Source organism: Staurois parvus, unplaced genomic scaffold, assembly GCF_062004578.1.
Source record: "Staurois parvus isolate SC_StPar_1 unplaced genomic scaffold, SC_StPar_1.0 ptg000635l, whole genome shotgun sequence".
Lineage (NCBI taxonomy): Eukaryota > Metazoa > Chordata > Amphibia > Anura > Ranidae > Staurois > Staurois parvus.
In genome coordinates this window covers 1,217,858-1,234,746 of record NW_028318431.1, presented here as the reverse complement: position 1 = coordinate 1,234,746, position 16,889 = coordinate 1,217,858, and the positions used below count along the sequence as shown (strand labels likewise).

General features: G+C 39.9%; 1 protein-coding gene across 1 annotated transcript in view; it reads right to left on the bottom strand.

Annotated features, from left to right (window-relative positions):
- Positions 1-16,889, bottom strand: part of SUPT6H (SPT6 homolog, histone chaperone and transcription elongation factor) — a 78,871-nt gene that overhangs the window by 17,195 nt on the left and 44,787 nt on the right. The window contains exons 11-23 of the mRNA XM_089693624.1: positions 14,387-14,529; positions 11,876-12,024; positions 11,425-11,523; positions 9,760-9,889; positions 9,369-9,523; positions 9,119-9,269; positions 8,282-8,477; positions 8,001-8,140; positions 6,961-7,078; positions 6,801-6,877; positions 5,903-6,038; positions 5,275-5,412; positions 5,028-5,195 (exon numbers count right to left, since the gene is read on the bottom strand). Coding sequence (XP_089549750.1) covers positions 5,028-5,195; positions 5,275-5,412; positions 5,903-6,038; positions 6,801-6,877; positions 6,961-7,078; positions 8,001-8,140; positions 8,282-8,477; positions 9,119-9,269; positions 9,369-9,523; positions 9,760-9,889; positions 11,425-11,523; positions 11,876-12,024; positions 14,387-14,529 — 1,800 coding nt within the window. The remainder of the gene's footprint in view (positions 1-5,027; positions 5,196-5,274; positions 5,413-5,902; positions 6,039-6,800; positions 6,878-6,960; positions 7,079-8,000; positions 8,141-8,281; positions 8,478-9,118; positions 9,270-9,368; positions 9,524-9,759; positions 9,890-11,424; positions 11,524-11,875; positions 12,025-14,386; positions 14,530-16,889) is intronic.

Genomic DNA, 16,889 nt, shown 5'->3' with positions numbered 1-16,889 from the left:
TGTCTGTTAAACATGCAATTGAAAGCATTTTATTATATCTATTCAACAATTACAAAAAAAAATAATTGTTCATTCAAATAACTATTCTGTCAGAAATATTGTGAGCTGATGATTTCTTGTATTCTTTGCCTCTGAACTGTTATCAGTTGGAACTGCTCCCTTCTATCTCTGTGGACTACAAAACACTTCCTCCTGTTATGCAGAAGGAAGGGAAGTGCTCTGGAGACCTAACACACACTCTCACACATGCTGCTCAATAAGGTTGTCATCCTAGGACAAGAAGAGAGTTGAAGGCAGGATTACCAAGGTAAAATAAAAGAAAAAAGGACCGGTAAGCTACAATACTATCATTTTTTTCTCGGTTTTAGATATGCTTGAAAAAAACAAAAACAAAATGAATATAGGATTCTCAATGTAAAACTCATTACCTGGAAGTTCATTGAGGAACAAAGGATTTAAAACCAATTGGGAGATGCTGCCGCCTACAGAAGGATTTGGAAAAAAAAAAATCCCAACAGCGACCAGCACAATATAACCCTTCTCACTCCCAAAATGCCTCAGTATATTGCTAGTGGCCTAGGAGGATTGAGGTCTTCTCTACTGAGAAAAGTTCAACAGTTTGGAGTTTAACAGTTTACTTGGAGTACAGTACAAGAAACAGACAAAATATTCACAGACCCTGGGATTTTGGCTGGTACTTTCAAGTGATTGGAAGCTACTAGTGGTGCACCGAAATGAAAATTCTGGTGCAGACACTGAAAATTCAGGATGCACTTGGCCGAAAACCGAAATGGGCAGTTGTTTAAAAATAATATATTTTTCAAATGCAAATTGTTCTGGAAAAAAATACACTAATGATTAAAATTAAAAAAACACAATAGAAACCCAACTTTTTTTTGTAAAATGTGAAAGATGATGTTATGCTGAGTAAATATATACCCAACATGTCATGCTTTAACCACTCCAGAAGATTTACCCCATATTTCAACTGGTAATTGTGCGATCGTGCAATGCTGTACCCAAACAAAATGTATGTCCTTTTTTTCACACAAATAGAGATTTCTTTTGGAGGTATTTGCTCACCTCTGCAGTTTTTACTTTTTGCGCTATAAAAAAAAAAAAAAGACCAAAAATTTGGAAAAAAAAAACCCCAATATTTATAAATTTAGGCTAAAATGTATTCTGCTACATGTCTTTTGTAAAAAAAAATCTCAATACATGTATATTAATTGGTTTGTGTAAAAGTTACAGCGTCTACAAACTATGGTATATATATTGGAATTTACGTAGCTTTTACTTTCTGACTGCCTATCACATTTCTTGAGGTGCTAAAATGCCAGGGCAGTACAACACCCCCCCCCCCCCCCAATGACCCTTTCTAAAAAGCAGACACCCCAAGGATTTTGCAGAGGCCTGTTGAGTCCATGGAACATTTTATTTTTTGCCCCAATTTTTTTTGTTTTACACAAAGTTGTCACTGTGATGATATAATGCTCATGCATGCCATGGTATATGTGGAATAACACCCCAAAACACATTCTTCTACTTCTCCTGAGCATGGGTATACCACATGTGAGATGGGCAGCCTAGCTACACACAGGCCCTCAAAATCCAATGACTACCTCCAGGCTTTCAAAGGGCATATTTCCTCATATCACTTCCCCACTACCCATCACAGTTTCGGAGGCTCTAAACTGCCAGGATAGCACCAAACCCCAACAAATGACCCCCTTTTTGGAAAGTAGTCACCCAAGGAATTTGATAAGAGGCATGGTGAGTATTTTACAGATAATGTTTGTCACAGGGCTTTGAAAAAGAAAAAGAGAAAAGAAAAAATACATTTTTGTTTTCTTCCTACGTTTTCCAAAAACATGTGGTAACAAATGAGATCTGTAAAATACTCACCATGCCTCTTAGCAAATACCTTGGAGTGTCTACTTTCCAAAAAGAGGTCATTTAGAGGGGTTGCTTCTACTATCCTGGCATTTCAGGGCCAACATTAGAAGCTTATGCCACACATCACCCACTCTTGAAGACCAAGTCTTTTCTGACACTTATTGTTCACATGAAAAAAAAGTTTTTTTGCTAGAAAATTACTTTGAACTCCCAAACATATTTTTTTAAAGCAGAGGCCCACCAATTCATATTCACCAATTTATATTTACACAGGTCTAGTGCTAGAATTACTGCCCTCGATCTGACGTTCACGGTGATAACTCACATGCATGGTGCAACCGCTGTTTACATACTGTCACAGGGTCAACAGGGGGGCATGGGTGCTTTTTTTTGTTATTTTGATTTTTGTAATTATTTTAACACTGCCCCCTTTTTTTTAATCACTTTTATTGCTATCACAGAGAATGTAAATATCCCCTCTGGCTGCAATAGGCAGTGACAGGTATTCTTTTTTAAGAAATCTGGGGTCTATTAGACTCTAGATATCTCCTCTGCCTTTACATCATCTGATCTCACCAAGATCGGTGTGATCAGATGCTCTCCCAATTTACAAACGGCACTGTTTATATCCTGTGCAACTAAAGTGATGAAATGCTCGTAGCTTCCGAATTCTTAGACTATAGAGATGATTGGCACCATGCTGGTCTCTGACCAGCTCTACAGTCAGCCAGCGGATCTTCCGGCTGCATTCTCGGATTCCCCTATGGGACAGGAGAGCCCAAGAAAACTGTGAAAGGCAGCGAGGGGGAGGAACGTCGCTTCCCGCTGCTCATAAAACAATTCAGCAGCTAATTGGCCAATAGGATTGCTTTTATATGAAAGCCAACCACCAGCTGAAAAGAAAAATGATACTAGGATGATGCCTGTAGTTGCAGGCATCATCCTGGTATAACCCCTCAAAGTCCAGCGACGTACCAGTACATTGCTGATCCATGTTGGGCATATACGCAACAACAGATAACATGGCATATGATGAATCGGGTCTGTGGACCAATATGACCGCAGTTCATTCTTTTTTGTAATGCCCATGTTGAGGGTTAGACCCAAAAAAGTTTTATGTATATAGAAAATGCAGCACTATCTGTTATTATTATGCTATAGGCAATTATGATATCGGTACATAAGTGAAGAAAATATTAAATACAAATGAATATATGGAATAAAATAAATCACAGTCCAAAGAAAGTGCTCGCTGATTCCCAGTGCAGATGGTAGAAATGCACACTAACCAGAAGCGTATTGGTAATACGCATGTGTATAAAACATCCTGAAGATTCCCTTCTCTTTTCTGGTCTGGTCATGGGCAGGAAAATGTGAAGATGAAGCTCCCTCGTGTGGAGAAGATGAGGTCCAGCAGGTCAGAGAAATCTTTACAGAGATGTAGTTCCCCCTCTCAGGAGCTGGTACAGAGATCACTCTGGGGCTGCAAAAGTTGAAAAGGCTCCTCTCCTGCCAGTTCCAGCAATGTCTCCTCTATTTCCTCTCAACAATCCCCTCACCCACAATTTCCTGTCTCTTGGTTCATTTCCTGTCTGTAATGTGAAGATGCGCTTCATCTTCACATTTTCCAGCTCCTGCCCATGACCAGACCAGAAAAGAGAAGGGAATCTTCAGGATATTTTATACACATGCGTATTACCAATACTCTTCTGGTTAGTGTGCATTTCTACCATCTGCACTGGGAATCAGCAAGCACTTTCTTTGGACTGTGATTTATTTTATTCCATATATTCATTTGCATTTAATATTTTCTTGACTTATGTACCGATATCATCATAATTGCCTATAGCATAATAATACCAGATAGCGCTGCATTTTCTATATACATATTCCTTGGGACTTTTTATATGTTTTTCCTTGAATGTTCAGCTGCTAACTATTGAGAGCGCTCACTGCATTTGTATATTTACTCCTATCAAAAAAGTTTTACATTCAGAAACTGTGATAGCTTTCCATGCGAATTATCTGGCAAGAGCTGAATTTTGGTGGGCGGCAATGTATTGTTGTGCATATAAATTGCTCTGGTCCACAATCAATTGGTACAAATGGTTTAGGGAAATTTAAAAATATGACTGTGCTTGAACAATCTTTGGATGATTTGAGAGAAGAAAGCGGCAAAGGAGGAAGAGTTTTAAACTCTATGCTGTACCTCCTTTAAACCCCCAGGTCTGAGACACCTATGACCCAAAGAGACACAAACTGTAACAGATATCCCCACACTCTTAGCATTGAGAGCAGTCTTTCACTGGGAGGAGGGCTTTGGGAAAGGTTTGCTGGGCTTTGTGGCCCACGTAGAGGTTGAACTTCAGTTTGGTAGATGATGACCAGGTAGAGGAATTAGGTGCTCTGCGTCTTGCAGAAGGGGCTTCTGAGGTGCAGGTTTTGAGATCTTCTATAGTAAAAATAAATCCTTCCCTCCTGTGACATATTTCATGAATTGGTCAATTGCCTCTTCAAATGTATTCTCAGAAAAGGCATTAGGTGTGAGGCATTGTTTACAGCTGCTTAAGCTGTTCAGGCTTTTGGCCAAAAGATTCCATACACGTGAATAGAAATTAAGAGTAATTCTGGAAATTTGTGGCATAACTTGTTCTAGGACATCCGCACAAAAAGCATAGCAGAAGGTAAATGCTGTAATTGCTCTGTTAAAGTATGATCCTGAAAACAAGGTCCTGTTGGTTGATCATTGCCCTAGTCCAGTTAGCTGCAGTTTGACATACTGAAATTACAGGGCTGGGCCTGCAAAAGCAAAGCGAGCCTTTAGAAAAGTCTTAAACTTTTATTTGCAATCTTTGAAGGAAGTTACAACCTCAAAAGCCGCAATAGAGAAACGACATTCATTCTCCTAAAACAGTTGCAATTCACAGACATACTGGGAGTGGGAGGAGTTTTACAGTACTGGTCATTTTTTTTTGCTAGTGTCCAAATCCTCCTGCAGGCATCTGTATAATTCAAATATCTCTGAATTCAGTGTCCTTCAATGAAATGAATATTGAATGCGATGTCTCCACATGAACATATGGGAAGCATTACTAAATTCACCTTTCTAAATTGCCATGAATTATACTTGCCTTTAGTAAATGAGTGCCTTTACGTGGTCCAAGGCCACACACATACTGGATCAGGGACTGTGTGTACGGATGAGCAATAGCTCTGTTAACATCAACTCCAACCTCATTGACTCTGTTGATGAATTCACAATAAAGGGCATTCAATAGTTCCTCTTTCACTACGTGGTCCTGAGGAGGAAAAAAAAGTTAAGTTTTGACATTAAATTAAATGAAAAACAGCTAGACTGGAAGCAGTGGTATAAGTTACCTGCAATGGGTGAAGTTTCAGACAAAGAATGTCTTCATCAGTGCTGCAGACCTGGGAAAATTCAATCAGGGGATCCTGAACACGGCGAGCAATAGAAACTGCTTGGCGTAAAACTGGGGGATAGTCCCGGAAATCACTCTGTTGGATAAAGTGGATAACATCAAACCTGAGTGTTGAGTCTAACCTCTTTCCACTGGCTCCCGCTGCCCCTTCAAGTGGATCCCCACGCTGGAGTAGTTTCCTGGGCTTACTGATCATGTGATTGCTGCGATTGGCTATCACAGTAATCACGTAATCAGGAGCTCAACATCTGGCTTCCAATTGTCAACAGTAACCAGAAGCTGTCAGCAACACCATGGTCTCAGCGCTAGGGCCACAAGACTGATCGGGCTCCTAGCACAAAACATCAACACTGGTCATATGCATATATATAGCAGCACAAAATAATGACCTCTTCCATGCTGCCAGTGGGAAGCAGTTAAAACCCAATTGTATTTCTGTAATGAATACAGTGAGAATAGACAAGAGAAGCAATGGCGACTTTAGTTTCTCACAGTAAGGTTTCCCTTTATGAAACCTAAAAGCAACCAAAAGGTTTTTTTGCTGGTGTCCCAGGTTTCATACTTACCTCTGATTTTTTACTGTTCATATACAAAACAGCTAGCTCATTATCAACCATTTCCACCCCAATAGAAGACATCTGTTGTGCTTGCTCCAGCTCATTAACAATGCGTTTAACATCCTCAATCATCATCTGTGCATCTCTGGAGAAATAATTAACTCCAATTACAAGAGAATTCTTAATCACAGCTATAAATGTTCAAGCAATACCAAAAACAAGACATCAAATCGTTGTTCAACCATATCCATTTTCGTTATTCTGATACACATTAAGACAAAGTAGAGAAGCATCATTCAAAATGTTAAACAAATCTGCTCATGGCAGACCCTCGATATAACTAGCCCCACAAAAAGGCTCTCACAGAGTGAATCTCTGAACTAGGGTTTTCTGATTAACATTTTCAGATGTCCTGTCCCCTAAGACACCAAGCTACAACAAAGCTTTCACTTTCTATGCAGTGATATAGTCCAGTAGAAAAAGAATACCCTTTTGCTCTTCCTGCTACCAATCTCTTAGGGCCAGTGCACACCACAAAATTGCACTCCGGATGCATTCCGGATATGATTTTCTTACAGTTCACACCACATGCAATTCAGGTGCAGTTTTGATGCAGTTTGCTGTGTCCCAGTATGGTTCTGTGCAGAAAAATTGCAGCATGTTCTACTTTTTTTTCTACACCGGAAACTGACTGGAACTGACTGCACTGGTGTGAACTAGGGTCATTGGAATACATGGAAAACACTGTGCATGCATTTTTGATGCAGAAAAAAACCCACACTGGACTGTATCTAGTGTGAACTAGCCCTTAAGGCATGGCTAATACTCCAGTGGTCTGCTGCCCCACCTTTAAACAACTATTCTGAGAAATATGCAAACATTAAATTTAAAGAAGAGGCGATCTTACCGATTCTCACTAGCAATGGCAACAACATGAGGCTTCTTGCTAATCAAAAATTTTTTCAGGCTCTCCATATCATGAGCCTGCAAGATGTAAGAGATGCCAATATTAGTCCACTATTTCTGAAGGTTTCTAAATAAATAATTCCGAATAAGGTCCACACTACCTTACGCTCTCTCTCCTCCTCTCTCCAAGCATTCTTCCGCTTTGTAAAGTATGGCAAGCGCAGGAAGTCCGTGACTTCACCTTCCCCATTAATTAGAGAGCAAAAAACAGGGTGGTCTCTGAAAAACATACATAAAAAGAGTAAAGCAGTTGAGAATGAAAACAGAAAAACCCAAAAGGGAAAAAAGGGCACAAAAAGCTAGGGATGCACCGAAATTTTGGCCACCGAAACATATTGGCTGAAAATAGCCCTATCGGCATTCTGCCGATAGGAAAGATGTAACCGATACAGGGGACTCTGTGTACTGCAGATGAGAGATGGGTTGGGGGGGGGTTGGAGGTGGAGAAAAGAAGGACAGTAGGAGTGTATGCAGTGACTGGCTGTCACTAAGACAGTGCCGGTTTTTAAATGTGATTACCAGCTTTTTTTTCTCTTCACTATAGCTCAGAAAATCAGCTGTCACTTTTCCTCCAAGCTAAATAAAACAGTTTCCTTTAAGTTTATTTCCCTGAGTTCAAAGAAACAATGTTTCCTTTTAGTTTCTTTCCCAAGATAAAAGAAACAAAGTTTCCTTTAGCTGGGGGAAAGTGACAGCTAATTCTGTGAGCTATAGTAAAGAAAAAAAAAAAGCTGGAAATTGCATTTAAAATTCTCCACCGACATATAGTGACAACCAGTGAGGGAGCCTCTCTGTATACACTGCTACCTCACTGTATACACTGCGCCTCTCCTGCCCCCTCCACCCTACAAAGAGGACCTGTCAATCATATGCTATTACATAGGGGACTATTGGTTCTCTATGTGATGGCAATAAAATCATAAGTTAAAAAAAAAATATACATGAAAGTAGAAAAAAACAAAACAAAACAAAAAAAAAAAAAAAAAAAAAAAACAAATTGGAGCCTCCCCACCCCCATATATGCAGACATTTCAGTTACGGTTCTTGGCCACATGCATTCTGAATTTTCGGTATCGGCACCAGAATTTTCATTTCGGTGCACCACTACAAAAAACAGCTCCATATATAAAACATACAGTACCTTGCTGAGGCATAAGCTAAACCCAAAACACGGATTCCTTTCCCTTGGCTCTCCTCCATGAAATCATCATCTTCCTCTACTTGCTGATCTGGCCGATATGGGGCTACCTTCAACCAGTTGTACATTTTACGGCTACATGACTGACAAATCAAATATAAAATATATTATACACAGTGGACAATCATATGCCTGGGTTTGATTATATTTAGAAACAAACCATGACAAGGCCTTATTTCTAAAGTGACGTAAAACTAGAAAATATAACATATTTGGTCTCTCACCTTAACAACATATTCTTTGGACTCCAGGATAAGTTTACTTTTCAACTCTTTGCCCATTTGAGGGTACAGGAACTGCTTTAGGGCCCTTTCAATGGCCAGTGTGCGTTGCCTGTTCCACTCCTGAACCTGGTGACTGAACTCATCTCTGTAATAGAATTGCTTGATCTCCTCAAAATAGGTCTGCTCATTTCCATAGCTGAAGAATTAGGAAAAAATAACTATAATTTACTTGAAACAAATACAAATTAAGAATTATATACGATTAGCACACAATTTGTTCAGTTCACATGCTTTGATGATATTTTTCTTATTTTTTTACAGACAGATAAAGCTGTCCCGCAAAAGTTAAAAGTGTTGGGACAAACTACAACACTACCAGGGTTGCAAAAAAATTAAAAAATTTCAGAATCACAAAATGGTGCTGTAACTGCTCAAGCAAGTTCTTCTGTTACATTATTCATAACAGTGGTCCTGAAATCTTCATATGCTACATCACCATGGTCTATTAGGTCAACTATATACTATACTTTTCTTTGCAACTACATGCTTTCATATTAAAAATGAAACACTGGCAAACTGGTTTTGGAGGAGCCACTGACCACCAAAGTCACCAAACTATAAGAAATAAAGTAGAAACAAATTCTTAGGGTTAGGTCACACTGATGATCCTGTCGCTGAAAAGAACTCAGAATCCCATACATGCTAAAAACTGGTTAGCTACTGAATAATTAGATGAACAGTAAGTGATATGAAGAGTTATGTGTCAAAGAAACAGGAAAAACATTTGGCTTTAATAAAGCAATTTGGCCATTATGGCAACAAATATTTCACACTTACCCCTCAACATCCTTCAAATCAATACTGATCTCAATGGTAATTAAACCCTCATCTTCTGCAATGCACATCTTAAGAAACTGTTCATCCCGAAGCTCCTTCACAGGTTTATTTTTCAGATATTTGAAAGGATACGCAAAATGGGCTTCATCCACTTCCTGCACATGTGAAAACAGAATGAATACCAACTAAAGCCAGTTTTGTGTCCCCTAATAAAGAAAGCGAAAATATTCCTTGAATGAAATACAAACACTTGCCTTTCTGCCCTTTTTGGTTGGCACAATATTGATTTTGCCCCGTTCCTGGAAGGTCTGTCTCAGGACTTGTCTAACCAAAGGTTCTCTAGCAATCTGCAGTGCAACCATATACCGGGCCCCCTCCAGCACTGCCTCAGGCGTTGTGAATTGACTAGAACAAACAAAATGATATTATAAGACTAAGCTTTATGTAGGCATACTTTACTAATATTAGAGTTCTGTCAACTGTTTATGCTCAAATGGTTTTAAATGTGGCTTTACTTCCAAGCATCGTTTTTATATATGGTATTAATACAACAATGGTAGAAAAACCAAACTAGCAACTGTGAAGTTCTGCACTCTATTAACACTTTTTTTTTTGCGCGTAAAACAAAAGTTTGGACTAACCTGCACACATAATCTTTGGCAAGCTCTAGAGGTTCAGCTGGGAACTGCTCAGTCTCATGCCTCTGGTAACTGTCTCGCAGATTTTCTCCAAACTGCTCTGGTGTAAGACCAAACTTCTTTGCCAAGCCATCTGTGGGATTTCATAAAAGATACTGGACTCAGTAAATTATCACAATGTGGACTTGTGGTGAATGTCATCCTAAAACTAGGAATACGAGCAAGTGATATAATATCTCAAAAAGCAAGACTTAAAACAATAGTAGCATTTACACTGGGGGGAAAAAAAAAAAAAAAAAAAAAAAAAGGATTTCTTGGTAAATACCTGACAGCATGGTCACCTATTAATTAGTCCAGGTTTTAATTCTCACAAAGAAATGTGTGTGGAGTCTGCATGTTATTTGTGCATACATTTTGTCTGGGTGTTCAAGGTTTCTCTCACAACTTAAAAATACAGTGGCAGCTTAAATGGGTAATACCTATGGGCTTCATATACTAAAGGTTTTGAGAATCATTACAGAATAGGGAGAAATCACTTCAATGATCCTACAATGTGCAAAAGAAATAAGTAAACAGAAATTTGCTTTTCCAATGATTAGATGGACTACAAGTGCATTCAAGTTCAGAGCATTACTTATTGCGAACTGAGGCTTCTCTCCACCACTGCCACATTTAACATCAGTGGGGCTCCGCCCACACAGCCACATTATTAATTAACAGTGATACAATGGACTACAAGTTTCGTCTGCCACCATGGCAGACAGCTTGTAGTACTCAAAGGACTACGGGCACATTAATCAGAGCGCTCGTTGTCCATTCACATTTCCTTCAGTTTTCTAACTGTAAATTATGTAAGGGGGTACGAGCAGAAAGCTGGAGGGGGAGTATGCATGAGCCTTTGCAGGCTCCTGTGGGGAAAAAAAATGCACATTTGCCTGCAAAACTTTGTGCATTTATTTTTTTTCTTTAGCCTTTAACTCCTAAGTTTAGTTCATTTTTTTTTTTTTTAAATCAGCACTCTAAGGGACGGTACTTACATTCAATGCAAAGTATCCCTTGTGCAGTTTGCTGCTCTTTTGAAATCAGAAGTCCAGTTGATCGTATTACTCTCAAAGCAACAGAAAACTAGGGTTGCAGGGGTATGGGTGGGGTAAGGGGTATGACAGATGTATTCGAAGAACTTTGGATTTTAAATAAGAAAGCAGTCATCAGCACAAGGGACACTTCAGATTGAATGTAAGTAGTGCCCCTTGTTTTGATTAAAAAAAAACAAAAACCTAAAACCCCGCCATACATGGATCGAAATTCATCCGATTCAGTAGGGACTGACTGGATTTCAATCCTTCTATGGGCAGGTTTGGTTGTACAGACCAACTTCTGTACAACCACCCTGTTGGACTTTCTCTGTTCAATCACCGCCATTAGCTATAGCGGGCAACACTAATCAGTGTTTTCTGATGGTGGGGAAGTGTACCTGCTGTCAGAATACAATAGCTCAGCAGGAAGGATTCTTCCATTTTGAGTGTGATTAAGGGGGAATTGGGTCTTTTTTCTCCTTCAACCCACTAGTTGAAGGAGAACAAAAAAAAGACTCATCTATGGGCTGCTTTAGACTTTAAGAGAGAGAAGTGCCGTGATATGCTTGCATATCAAAGAGAGGACACTTACCAAGACCTGCTCCTTGGCAGATAGAATACATATCTCTACGGGAAGCCTGCTTTAACTCTGGTCCCTTCTGCTCCTCCTCTTGTTCTACAGGCTCAGCTCCTGAAAATTATTCACAGCAATTATAAATATTTGCAATGTTATAATGCAGTTATAAGGGCATTGACAATAAAAATGTCAGGAAGCATCCATTTTCAACAATGACATACATTTTCTTCTGATCCCAGATTTGAAACTTCATATGTTAGAGATTAAAGACTGTTAAACCACTTTTTTGATGCCTAAATGTGTATACCAGTCCCAAAGTCTTCATTTTTCTGTATTGTGTTAGATGTTATATAAAATAATGTAAATATTAATATGCTTCAGATTGTGGTAATGACATGAAATTTAGAAATCAGTTCTTAATACTTTTAAAGTACAGTGGCCCTTGGGATATTTATCATATACAAACCTTCCTCCTCTCCTTCTTCAGGGATGCGTTTCATCTTCTTCTGGTTGGACTTGGCTGCATTTTGCATCTTTGGAATGTCTCTCCCATAGTACAGTAAGAAATGGTTATACACGTCCTTTAATTCATCCATTGACCGGACATCTTTCAGCCTACACAAAGTTAAATTTATAACTAAACTTAAACACAACACATTTAAAAAAAATAAAAAATGAATACGATAAAGAGGAATTTGACTTGGCTGTAAATTCCATATCTTAAGTACAGTACAGGACACAGATTATTCACACACCATGGGTTATTGGTATGTACCTTAAGGTGATTGGACACTGGCAAAGCTTTAGAGGACATGCCTCCTGGGAACCTCCTCTACAACCCCTACCCACCTCTGTGAGCTTTGTAGCACTCATGGGAGAGTGAATCAAGGAATGGAAGGAAGGGTGGCCTGCATCTGTAATGAACTTCAAGCAATGGAACTTGCAGGTTAAGTCAAAATTCCCATTCTCTTAATTGTACAGGTCCCAAGGACAGGACAAACAAAGAATCTGACAGTCTGATTGCAGCAGTTGTCTTGAGGTATTCTCTAAATGGTACAGAAAAGTGGAAACAACCCCGAACCTATAACTAGCCTTTGCAGTAATGTGTAAGTGGAAGGTCAATGCACTTACCCTTGTGTGCTCTAATGGCTATGACTATGTCTAGGCAATGTAGAGAAATTTCCTTTGGATGCTTAAGAGTAGGGCATAAGGATGGTAGGACAATATTCTCACCGAGGTGGAATACTGAAACCACCTTTGAGAGAAAAGCATGGTCATGGCCGAAAGGCAATCTTGTCTTTGTCAAGTATGGTGTAAGGCTCACACAGGAAAGGGCCGTCAGTTCAGAAACATCTGTGACCTAGAGAGTGGCAAACCGTAGCAGACATTCCCCGACTGTAAGGAGTGAGGGTGCTGCTTTACTGTGAAGGGGGCTTTGGGGAAAGCTTGGGGGCCTATGTGGGCCAAGCCTTGTGTCAAAGGAAGAGCTAAACCTAGGTTTTGACCTTGAAGCCTGGTTACAGCGAAGAGGTTCTCTGCTTTAAAGGAGCCAGGAGGATCCTTGGAAAGGGAATTTTGGGATGTTTTATTTTGGAAGTAAAACCTTTCCACCTGCAACCTCTGATTAACTGGTAAAGTTCCTCATTGAACAGTTGTCTTCTTTGGAAAGGCATACGTGCGAGGTACCTCTTGTAGGCAGCTTCAGCTGTCAAAGCTTTTAGCTATAAAGTTCTGAGCATGTGAATAGAGATTAAAGCCATTCTAGAAATGTGTCTAATGACATGTTCTGAAGGCAACATATATGCAGAAAAGTTTGTCCCTAGAGCATAGGGTTTGGGTATGGCTCCCAAATTTAACAAGTGTTGTGCTAATCTGCATACTCTGCTTCTGTACTGGCATTAGAAGATAAAGAGGGATTGAGGAATCCGACAATAAAATAATAAAGAAAAAAATATTAAACTAGCAAATCTAAGGGTAGTTTTCTCTGTGAAGGAGAAAAGGTCCATCACCTTCAGGCACAAACACAAAACTGAAGACACATGGAGGGGGGGTTAAGGATATAGGAGAGGTGCCCAGAAGGGTGTCTACTAAAGCTTTGTCAGTGTCCACCTGAAGGTACACAACTGTAACTCATGCTGTGCTCAGTAATATACAATTAGGATATCTTTTTAGTAGGAGCTGAATACAGTGGTTCCAAACTAAACACGCTACATGCCATTCTCTGAACCCCTGCCTTTTTGCCAAGAAGCAGCAGCAGAAGTTCACAATCATTCATTTACCTTGCCGTAAATGCATAGGATAAGAGGAGAAGTTAAAACATATTCACAAGTCCAATATATGGGCAACTCAGAAATTGTAATAAAAAAGTAAGTCATTTAAATGTCAGCTCCAAGCTGCTCATACAGAGAAAACCTCTGTCTAAAATTGCCGATTATGTATCATGTTAAATATTACTCTCTGCAAGCAGGTTTCTAAATGTTATATGCCAAATCCTTTTAGGCTCCGTGTACACTGAAACGTTTTTCTGCTGGCAGAAGAAAAACACTATATGTAGCAAAAACAAGTGGATATGCAGTACCGCGTTTAGCACTTGGATGTTTATTCATTTCGTTGGTCAGAGCACAGACCATTGAAATGAAAGAAAAAAAAAAAAAAAAAAAACTTCCAGGTGCGGTATTGCCAGATTCGGCCTTTTTTATTTGGCCAAAACGTTCCTCTCTTTAACGTGATTCTTCTGTGTTCAGGAGAGGGACATGTAGCTGGACCTAAACTCTGTTGTTAAACTCTGATAAAAGTCTTTGTGTGCATGGACACATAGGCTTTCATTGAGTCTAGTTCAGGGGCTTTGGTTATTAAAAAAAAAAAAAAAAAGCCAAAAGCTCCTGAACTCAAATTTATGAGCAGCAGTGAAGCCTTAATATAAAAGTAAATGATCATTTTCTTTGTTCCGCAATTACAATAAACATCTATCAGTTACCTCTCCATGTCTGCAGTATCCAGAGGTCTTATCTCATCAGCAAGTGGCTTATCTGGATCCGCAGCGATCTGCTCATACTGATAAGCCTGCATTTTCTGGAACAGACGCATCAGATTCTGCTTTCTCAATCTAAGTTGGGTCCACTGAAGAAACAAAAATTATAGTTGCATAAGTGAACATTCCTAAAATTGTGCCGAAGTCATGGTGGTTAGAACGTAACAGATTTAAAGGGGTCCTGAAACTTACATCAGAAATAGTTTTGCTTTAGTGATATTGTATGTCACTATTGTATGTACAACACAGGTTACCCTTAGATAGAGAACAAAAACAGAAATGCCAAATTACATTAAGCAACAAAGTGGTGATCTTCTCACTGACGTAGGTTTCTCTAATTACCTGAGCTGTTAAAGATGAGGACCAACGAAGGTTTTAATTGCTTGTCTATGAATTACAGAAGAAATATTGGACTTGGACACCACACGGAATGTCCCCAACCAAAATGTAAATATAAGTACCTTATTGACAAGCCCCTCCATCACCAATAAATACAGACAATGTTGTCCATAACTGCGCACTATACCCTCCTGTACTATTCAGATACGAAGAAATGCTAACATGAAAACTGCATTGTAAATCATATAGCTGAGAGTGATTGTAAATGCTTTTTTTTTTGTTTTTTTAAAAAAGCAACAACAAAAAGATACCAACTAGGTTTATATTTACCTGCTCTGTGCAATGGAATTGCGCAAAGTGGCCCTAAAACTCCTCTTCTCGTTTTCCCCACCATCACCTGACACAGACAGCAGGACTTGGCCCAGTTCCTTTGTCGCTGGCTTTGATTGTCAGCAGCAGGGGCCAACGGCTCCCGCTGCTTCAGCAAAGCCAGTGAGATGAGGAAGGGAGGGAAGAAAAGAGCTGCAGACATGCATAGCGCTGGAGGGAATGTGGGCTCAGCAAGGTATAAGATGTTTAGGCATTATAACTACTTGAAATATATATATATATATATATATATACCAAAAATAGCAATAACGCAGTTCATTGTCCTGTGATCGTGCCTTACATGCTGTATATTGATGAACATGAATAACACTGACAAGTAATACACACCTAGTTTTCAGGTACCCACATGTACTACTGAATCCTTCTGTCCATCGCCCCTGCAACTTTCAGTGACACGCCACAGGAGGCTGCAGGAATGCACACGAATGTGCAGTGGGAAGATGACTGTAAAGCAGAGAGGAGTCACAGCCAGCTTCCCACACTAACCATGCTGGCCCAAGTGAGGACAGTGCTGGATCCTTGGGCAGATAAGTGTCCTTTTATTAAAAGTAAGCAGCTACACTATTTAAGCTTCTGACTTTCAATTTTTTTTAACCTGACTGAAGAACTACTTTAGACATCTGATTTAAAAGTACCAGCATCAGAGAGTGGTGCAAAAATTAAAAAAAGCCTCATACACTTTGACAGTCACAAGCTGCAAGGAAAGTCATCATATGGTATAGATACACCCCACGCTGTAACATCTGTCAGCCATAAGAAACACTGAAGCCAGCAAAACCTAGAGAGGCTGTAGGGGCTTCTTTTTTCTTAAAATAATAAACCTTGTATACTTACCTGTTCTGTGCAATTGTATTGCCTCTTTTTGGGTCCTCTGCCAGCGTTCTAGGCGCCTCCTCTACTGCGTGCGCCACTCACCATAGCAAGTCGCTTGCTGTGGGTCGCCTGGCTTGGCACCAAACCCCTATCTGCCCCTCCTAGGATTTGAATGCCTCTGTGTACTGTGAGGAGAGAAAGCAGCAATGCTGCTCTCGGCACAGTGCTGGAACAAAAGAGGAGCCAGGTAAGTATTGGGGTGGGGGGGGGGGGGGGGCTGATTACTGAATATTTTTTCCCTTTAATGCAGAGAATACATTAAGGTAAAAAACCTTATGCCTTTGCAACCACTATAAGCAGCAGCAATTAAGCTGCATTTGGCCCACTGTGTAGTTACAATCTTATCTTCAGCTAAGAAAAGCCATTTTAGTTGCAGGGATCCACAGAACCTTCGCTTACATTTGCCTAGACAGCTTTTTGGGTGGAGCTCCGCTTTAAGCCATACTGGTGCTTGCAGACAGGTGCTCTCTGTACTGTGAGCTGTCGGGGGTTCCCAGGTAAGGAGTATCCAGTGCATGTCTGATGCTTGCGCACTCATCTTTCAGCCGACATAAACCATATGGTGGCTGAAAGCAGAGCAATACAAAGCAATGTGCTTACACTATAAAACACACACACAGTTAACTCTTTGATTGCCCCAGATGTTATCCCCTTCCTGCCCAGTGTCATTAGTACAGTGTCAGTGCTTTTTATTAGCACTGATCACTGTACTAGTGTCACTGGGGAGGTCAGTGACAGTCAGTTCCCTCCTATTGTCAGAATGCCTGCCGCAGTCGCTGATCACCACCATTACTAGTATTAAAAAAAAAAAAAATTCCAGTATATATACCGCCATTTGTAAACGCTA